Source organism: Terrapene carolina, unplaced genomic scaffold (assembly GCF_002925995.2).
Source record: "Terrapene carolina triunguis isolate 2854851 unplaced genomic scaffold, T_m_triunguis-2.0 Scaffold58, whole genome shotgun sequence".
Classification (NCBI taxonomy): Eukaryota; Metazoa; Chordata; order Testudines; family Emydidae; genus Terrapene; species Terrapene triunguis.
Window position 1 is genome coordinate 89,257,510 of NW_020664409.1, and position 9,398 is coordinate 89,266,907.

The 9,398-nt window shown below is 37.6% G+C and overlaps 1 protein-coding gene across 1 annotated transcript in view; it reads right to left on the reverse strand.

The window, feature by feature from the left end:
* Positions 1-498: 498 nt before the first annotated feature.
* Positions 499-9,398, reverse strand: part of EIF3H (eukaryotic translation initiation factor 3 subunit H) — a 135,017-nt gene continuing 126,117 nt past the window's right edge. Inside the window, exons 6-8 of the mRNA XM_026659214.1 lie at positions 4,740-4,860; positions 2,879-3,011; positions 499-776 (exon numbers count right to left, since the gene is read on the reverse strand). Coding sequence (XP_026514999.1) covers positions 679-776; positions 2,879-3,011; positions 4,740-4,860 — 352 coding nt within the window. The 3' untranslated portion in view covers positions 499-678. The remainder of the gene's footprint in view (positions 777-2,878; positions 3,012-4,739; positions 4,861-9,398) is intronic.

Genomic DNA, 9,398 nt, shown 5'->3' on the forward strand with positions numbered 1-9,398 from the left:
TGGTTCTTTTTCTGCACAGCTTAAATCCAGCCAGACTGCAGGGAGCGCTTCACACCTCTGTGTAACAATTTGATTAATCAGTGTTCAGATAATTGAGGTTTAACTATGATGCATTACAAGAAATTTATATATTCTGCTGGTCAAGCTTATGACATTTTTGTGCCATGCAAAGCTAAATGTGGTACTAGAAAGTCCAGAGAAGTTAAATGCAAAAAACGACTACTAATGCAACATTATGATTGTAAATTCAAGCATTCAAGTCAGGAAATTCAAAAGGCTAAGATTTCTCCTGCAAAGTTAACTCAGCCATGTTGCATATATGAGGTATTTTTTATTCCTAGTTTCCAAGTTAAATACATGTATTATTGTTTGGTACAAATGAACATAGTAGGACACACAACATGAGTTAATTAATATTGAGTGTTAAGAAAACCTTGAGGGAACACCATGGAAAATTCCAGTCTAATTTGGCTAACAAATAAGGAAATGCCAAACAAAAGTGTTAAAATTTGCTTTTATTTTTCTTTAGAAGAGAATTCTAGGCAAACCTGTGTGCCTTGGTTTCACAAGATATTTTTCCAATACACCATGTTTTTATAAGTGTTGTCAGAAGTATAAACTGAGAGTCAGGGCATTTCCTTTTGTTGGAGATTATATCAAATACCAGATTTTTTCTCTTTAGTTATTGTACTCTTGAAGAGCCTGTGCCATGAAGAGTTTGCCCAGATTCTGTGCAGTAAACTCCTTGATATTCTGGCAATAGGTATTAATCTGACCTGTCAACAGGAAAAAAACAAAAAACTCTGATTATAATTTAAAAATTCAAAGAGCATTTACTATTAAAACATACCATTTATATAAGGTAGAGCAACATCCTGCACAATTTGACTGCTCCTATGCTTCGGGATTTGAAAGAGTTTTTAAATACACTAATAGAGTTAGGAAGAACAATAAATCAAATAAGCAGAATGGATAAGTTAGTATGCATTAAAATGAATTATCACTCCTGTAAGCAGAATCCAATTTTAATTCCAAAAAAGTTGCATCACATGCAACTTCTGAAAAGACAGCTGAACAATATAAAGGATAAACAATTCATGGTGCTGTGTTGGATGCTTAACCACATCAATTAACTGAATTTAGAAGCCCTAAAAACACCGCAAGGCTAAATTTCAGTTTTATTCTTACTCATTTGCTGTCCCAGTTAAAAAAGAATCATCATATATGTTCCACTATTAGTTTGAAAACTCTCCCATCTGACATTTAGTTGGCCATGTTTTCACCAAATATTTCACTTTATTAGCAATTTCAAAAAACCTCAGGCTATGAAGACTTGTCAGTGCTATACAGATCAAACATCTCCATAAAACCATTTTTATACAAGTGCTGCTACAAGTTATTTATCCTGTTAGGAATAGCAAAACAAAGCCAGTTTAATCAAAATTAAGACTGTCTAGCAGACCAATAAACTTTCAATTTAATGCTCTATTTAAAAGTTTTTAAATGCCTCAGAGACAAAACAGTTAAGTTTTATTCTTTATCTCCAAACTTAACTCCATATGAATTAAAGAAGTGGATGCTTTCAGTTCTTCCCCAACTATGCTAACGAGAACAAATGGAGAAAGTGTTTTGGCTGAAGGCTGTTTTTGCTTTGGAGTATAATTGTTTTCACTTTCCCTTCTTGTAGAAGACTGAGCCATAACCCACCATCATAAAAGCATGCACACTCAGTTTCTCTATTACATTTAGTAAACTATGTTAGCATGTACTTTTCAAGTAGCATTGTGCTGCTAAGGTTCATTATCCAAGACAAATTGTACCAAGACAACACTCAAAATTCTGAGACCTCAGAAGGTATAATAAACCAGGGCACTTATTGTTTTAGAACTATACTAAAAAAGTGACTCACTGAAGTTTGTTTTTTCCCTCATTTGAATTGTTTCAAGCAACAAGGCTAAGGGCCAATTCTTTTAATTTTGTATTTGTGTGATCAGTTAGTTGCTCATTCCTTCCACTGCACCAGACTACACAGGGCTTTATTTTAATTCTCTCTCTCGCTCTCTGTATATGGTGTGTGTAAAAACCTTCCAAATTACTTTCAAATGGCGTGAGAATTCAAAATATTAGGGAGCTAATATATCTGAGTGCCTTTCAAGTGAATGCCATCCAATTAGTGGCAACAGTCAATTGGCTCAACAAGCAGAAGAAACTCAAATATAAACCTCATCCTAAAATTAAGCAATTCTCTTTCTCATCATGTCTTCCATCCTAGGACTCTGGGGGGAAGGGGGGGAAAGGGGGGCGGCCTTGGGTTCTATGTTTCTGCTCCTGTGCTGCATCTCTGGTATCTGTCTTGCACGTCCTACCAAGCACAGGAAATGGGAGACGAGCCGGAGTCAGGTGTGGCAATCAGTGGCTGCACAAGAGGGGAGATCTGAATGTGTAGGGGAAGCCCATGCTCTGTTTCCACTCACTTCTTCAGTTACCTTGGGGCTGGGAGAGAAAATGTAACTATTCTTCACCTAGAGCTCCACCTGGCCAGATTTAATTCTCCCAGCTGTGAGAGAACCAGATCTGAAGAGGAGATAAAAGTGCATGATCCCCACATCCACACAAATTTAAAGCTCTCCCCTACAAACTAGCTTTATGTCTCTATTTCAGTTTAATACTGTGGTTACCTTTAAACTTAGGCTACACAATTTTTCATCAGCATTTGTTATATTTCTTAGGTATTTCCCTAGAGAGACTAAGCAAAGGGAAACAGTGCAAACACTGAGATATCACATGACATCATATGTAAAGTGAAAGCAGGATATTAAGGGTAACAACTATATTTTTCCTGAGACTACGAAGTGAGAAAGATCTCCAGAACCATTACCTGCAATAAGCAGTGAATCCATTCTGGCAGGGGGCTGTGGAGGTTTGAACAGTTTGCTCATGTCCTCTTCAGGAAGCGGAGGTTCTCCTCGACTCTGTCTCTGTAAGTTTTCTTGCTGACGTCTCTGCTGGTACTGGAAACAATGCAACAAACACAGATTGTGGTAGGATTCTTAACACAAGTATAGCTGACTAAAGAGAAGCTTCTCAAGTGCAGCCAACAAAGAAATTAAAGGAGTTACTTCACCCATATGTAGATTTTATTTAATAAAACCTGTCCAATCCCCCAAAAGTACAAACTGAAATTAACTACACTCAACATGCCCATATATCAATAGGGGTTTTATAAAAAATATGTTTAACTTTACTTTTGAGTTGGGACTTTTGTAAGCAGAAAGATGTACTGTAACATTCTGTATTGGAAGGGGGTTAAAATCCATTTTTACTGAAGCTAAGTCAGCAGTATATTTGATAGAAAGATCAGCAGGGTGCAAAAGACTCAATTGTCTCAAACAGTCAAATGAGTGGCTAGAATTTAAGAGTGTACAAGTAGCCAATTCTTGAAGTAATTTTGCAGCAGATAAAAATAAATAGATACAAATTTAGAAATTCCTAAGTCCTACGTCAACACAATGTTGTTGCCATATGGAAGGGGAAAAGACCCCTTAATAATGTTCTTCAGCTGAAGAGTGAAAAACACAAATTAACGATACAGAGTTGGTTAAAACAAGTTATTGTCCATCAGTACATCTCAAGCTTTATTAGTTCTTTTATCCATTACAAGTGCTTGGGTATGATGTTGCCACTTAGAAGTCATTACTGTATGGGCCACTAGAAGGAAGAATTTAAGTAATTTGACTACTTTATAAAAGAAGGTGTTTACAGCTTGCTCTTATAGTTCTTTCCTCTTCAATTCTATTTTTACAATATTTTTAAATTAAGTGAAGCAAGACCATTTTTTCAGCCATTAGCTGAATATTTATGTTTTTACAAAAATGGTGCTTAAACTAAACCATAAAGAAATGTTACATTTATGTTTAAAGAGATGTAAAAATTTTAGAAGCAATTTAATGTATTTTGTATGGTACCATAGACATAAAAATGTATGTTGGGATTAGCTAGATATATGCAGATAGTAAAGGCATAAACTTTAATCTGTATCTTGCTCACTTAAACTCATAGCAAATACATTTAAATCTGAAGGCCAAAAGACACACAGGATATTTTAATCATCAGTTTGATACATCAGCGCAGAGGTACCTGGATGCATTTCAGTATGCTATCAGGTATGAAATGTTGTCAATCAACAATTTTTCAGCAGCAATGACAATGAAGAAAAGGTTAAACATTCAAATATCTGTATGTGAGGGAGTTACAATACATTGCACCATCCACTTCTCAGCAGCTGGTTTCTTGTTTCTTATCAAAATTGCTTGCTCTTAATCACAATTGCTCCGTTTTTTAAATGAAGTACAGACTGTTAACTACACTGCAATGATCCACTACTAAAGCAATTAAAGTTAGTAAAGAAATGAGGTGCAACACCCTGGAAGCTACTTCACTCGGATTTTCCAAATAAATGCCTCTTTGCATTATTCACATAACCTTGGCAATACAAACTGAATACAGGGTTTGCCACCTGATGTTACCATCTCTCTGTTTTAAGTAGGCAGATGTTTGGGGCAAAGAGTTTCAAATAATGCACAGAAGTTAGTTTTCTGAACAAACCTCTGTATGTAGCAGCTGACATGCAGGGAACTTCTAAAGTGTAGTTTGAATGGTATTAAATGTAGCCTTATATGATGCTTCACCCTTATTTTGTGGGAAAAAAAGCTTTGATTCAGCTTCTCTCAGCTACCAACCTGGTGTTTCTGCTGCTGCTGCTTGCTTGTGTTCCTCAGGTAAGTGTTGTATTTAACTATATCCTGACTCATTTCATCCACTCTGTCCATCAGCAATTGCAGGCTCTTCCCCAAGTGATTACTGAAATACAAACGTAATTTCTTACTGGTAAAGTTAACCATAAAAATATTTTAAAATTCAAATGCATTACAAAAAAGTCACTTGACCACTGCTCTTGCCCAATAGTACAGCTAGTTAGTTTCCTTCTATAAATTCATAGTAACATGGTATACATTTATTGAAAACCATTTATTGTTTAAGGACAGTTCCACTAGAATGTCTGTCACTTACCACCCAATGTGTTTCAACGTTTGTCTTTAATTAAAAAAAAAAAAAAAATTGGAGAGAGAAAGTTACTGCTAGTGAAAGTCCAGGCCCAGTATAACCATATATCTATCTAGGTCTTTGGCTTCCATCACCATAATATCTAAGCATCTATGGCCATAGCTTTCTGAACATCTATACTTAGCAGCTAATAGGGAGCTTCAGAGGGAGTAGTGGTTTCAGACAGGTACAGTGTGCAAGCAGAAAGCAGGTGTGGGAAGACTCCCTCACTTAGCTCCATATAGCCACTTCCTAACCTCAATCACCTGCAATTTCCAGATCCAGGCCAAATGTATCCAAAACAGTGCAACGGATTTATGATGTGCACCCCTAAACAGTTCCAATACAATGGCTATGTTCCATATGCTTGGTTTAAAGTCACTGTTAGCCCTATGCAATCTTCCTGGGTCTCTTGAAGGATCCGTTAAATATTCTTCAAGACTTCATAAAATTAACTAGGCTACCAAGCCATACTTGGAAGTTTTGAAGATATCACTTGCCCTTTAGTCATTGACAGATGGAGTTGCTTCCAGTCAGGCCAATTCAACATTCCATACTGCAGGCCATATGGAAGCAGCAAGGCTGGGTGGGTCCAATTTAGGTTATATGATCGGCAAACTTGTCCAGACAAATGCAGTCTGTAACAATTTTTATTACCATTTTTTTTTTTTTTTTTGGCAATTTATGTTCAATATTTTACAGGAAAGTTGAATTTTCAAGATATCACAGCAGGACAAGATGGTTTCACCCAAGAGTTCAGAAGGAACTCAAATATGAAATTGCAGAATGACTAACTGTAATTTGAAACCTATTGCTGAAACAAACCTCTGTACCAGATAACTGGAAGGCAGCTAATGTAACAACAGTTTTTAAAAAGGGCTCCAGAGGTGATCCTGGCAATTACAGGACAGTATGCCTAACTTCATTGCTGGGCAAACTGGTAGAAACTATAGTAAAGAACAGAATGATTAGACGCATAGATGAATGTAACATATTGGGGGGAAGAGTCAACACGACTTGTAAAAGGAAATCATGCCTCATTAGAATTCTTTGAGGGTGTCAACAAGCAGGTGGATAAGCATGACCCAGTTGACAGAGTACTTGGATTTCCAGAAAGCCTTGACAAAGGTCCCTCACCAACTCTTAAGGGAACTAAGTAGTCATGGGATAACAGGGAAGCTTCTTTCATGGATCAGTAACTAGCTAAAAAGACAGAAAAACCAAGGGTAGGAATAAGTGATCAGTTTTTCACAATGGAGAGGGGTAAACAGCGGGATCCCCCAAGAATACGTACTTTGACCTGTGCCGTTCAACATACTCAAATGATCCGGATAGTTTCAAGACTGTAGTCTGCTTTGGACTTAACTAAGATTTACAGGCAGATCTCACAAAACTGGGTGACTGGACAACAAAGTGACAGATGAAATTCAACCTTGACAGGTCAAAGTAATGCACACTGGAAAAAATAAGCTCCATTACACACATATTATGTGTAGTTCTCAATTAGTTGTTACTATTCAAGAAAGATCGAGGAGTCATTGTGGACAGTTCTCTGAAAACTTCAACTCAATGCACAGCAGTGGTCAACAAAGCTAATAGAATGTTAGGAACTATTAGGAAAAGGATAAAAAGAATGTAGAAAATATAATACCACTATGTAAATACATGGTGCAGCCACACAATGTATTTAATATCGTGTCCATTTTTGTTCACCCCATCTCAAAAAGCAGAATTGGAAAGGTTCAGAGAAGTGCAATGAACGTGATCAAGAGTATGGAATGGCTTCCATATGAGCATACTAAAAAATATTAGGGCTGTTCAGATGAGAAAAGACGATTAAGGGCGGATATGACAGAGGTCTATAAAATCATGAATGTTGTGGAAAAAGTGAATACAGAAGTGTTATTTAACTTTTCCCACAATACAAAAAACAGAGGTCACCAGATTAAATTAATAGGCAGTAAGTTTAATACCAACAAGGGGAAGCACTTTTTCACACAACACACAATTAACTTGTAGAACTCATTGCCATGGGATGTTGTGATGGCCAAAAGTATAGCTGGATTCAAAGAAGAATTAGATAAATTCATGGAGGATAGGTCCATCAATGGCGATTAGCCAAGATGGTCAGGGATGCAACTCCATGCTCTGGGTGTCCCTGAACCTCTGACGGCCAGAAGCCAGGAGGGGAAGACTGGGTAGAGCTCTCCAAAACTGCTATGTTCTGTATACTCCCCCTGAAGCTCTGGTACTGGCCACTGTTGGAGACAAGATACGAGGCTAGATGGACCAGTATGGCCATTCTTATGTTCTTAAGTAAAATAATTATTTTCACAAAACTTTTAGTATGGTATTTATGGTGACAGCATTCATACCAAATAGGAGTGTGGGGGAAGGGATATCGCTGCTCTGTATTTTACCTCTTTGACTGATTGGAAGCAGGGCTTGCTGGCTTCAGAGTGAGCAGTGCTCAGCCATACTTGACTCCAGGCCAGTTAGTCACACAGACTCCATTTTTCTTTTCTCTACTGAAATACATTATTACTAGTTTTTAGTTAGCCACCCTGTTTTGTGTACTTCTACATCAGAATCATATAGCCACTACTCCTCTAGACTGTCCATATGATTATTTCCCTCGATCTTTTACAATGCATTCTCTCTGCACTCTTCACTTTTCTAAAGGTTCTTTATGTGCTGTGTGTATTCCAACTGGAAACAACCAGCAGATATGATAGTGGCATAAATCTAAGGGAATAGTATATAGTTTACCCCCACACCCCTCCCAACACACAAACGTAGCCTTTAAAAGTGTTAATTACTCCTACAAAAGCCAGGAGATACAGAGTTACAGCTTAAAGCAGCCTGTGCACCAAGCACAGCATGGTATATGCTTAGAAAGTAGCTAAGGGAGCTCATCATTGTCTCTAAGTACTGGACCTGCTATTTGACAATTCACTCTAAGCAGAGTCTCCTGTTCACCCCACCGTTTATTTTCTACTCAAGTTTTAAAATCTCTTGGGGGGTGGGAAGAGGGGATAAAAGCTTCAACTATACAGCAGCAAGAAAGGTGTTTCTATAATTATTTTTGAACTTCCTGCTTTGTTTTTTTTGTTTTGGGGTTTGTTTGTTTTTTGAGCATTTTAACTGTATGATATTAGAACTGTGGAATACTGCCATGACCATGGGTGTGTGTATTTTCCACTTTTTATAGAGTTTATATTAACCAGAGTGTTCGCACTGGATATTATCAGAAGCAAGCGCCTATGTGTACACGCACACTAATGGCCTTGTAGGGCATGTGGGTATCACAAATACATAATTATTATACAGATAGCGTCCACATGAAATATAGCTAGTTACAGAGAATGATTTTATGTGAATCTCTCTGGGGCCAGTTCAGTTTAGCAGAATACTGAAACAGGGAGTTATTGTTAGAAGTTGTAGTAATATGGTGTTTGCTTTCATTGCCAGGGAAACTAAAAGCTGAAAACCGATAACTTAAACAGATGTGAACTGAGACATGAAGTGATAAGTATGCTCCAACTACAGGACCAATTTTTCCATAGTTATCTCACACATCTTACGCCAATTCTTGCTCCTACCTCCTTTAAAAAAAAAAGGACCCACAAGAACTGATTTTTGAGAGTGTAAATGTACATACAAACACATCTATGAAGCATATCTATGAAGCAAATTAAATAAAAGCTTGTTTTACAAAGCCTGACAAGAATCCATATTTAATAAAATACAAATATAACACTTGGTAAAACAAAATTAGTGAAATTGTTTTAGTCACCCTCTACAACCAAAGAATGTATAGCTCCATGTCACTCAGCCGGTATGGTGCAGTAAATCCATGCAGGTAAAGGGGAGTTTATTAAACACCTAAAACTTATTTGTCAAGTCCAAATGCCAGGCAAAGGAGACATATCATCTAAGGAAAGACATCTATGGAAGAGGCTCACTTTTGCATAAAAATTTAGGCTTCTGCACAGTCTCAATCTCTGCAGAGAAAATTTAGTAATAAAGACACTTATTTAGAAGATGCTGTGACGGGTTGGATCACAGAAACCCCCTTGGGAGCTGCCACCCGATGTGCCAAGACTACCCCTGCTTCTGTTTTCCCTGGCAGCTCAGGACTCCAGCACCCCGTCTTGCTGAATTAGACACTCCAGTCCCCTTCAACACAGACCCAGGGTCTGAATCACTTGTCCCAATGCTGCAAGTTTACCCAAAAACAGCTCACAGGAGTGTGCTTGTCTTTAGCACTCAGATGCCCAACTCCCAATGGGGTC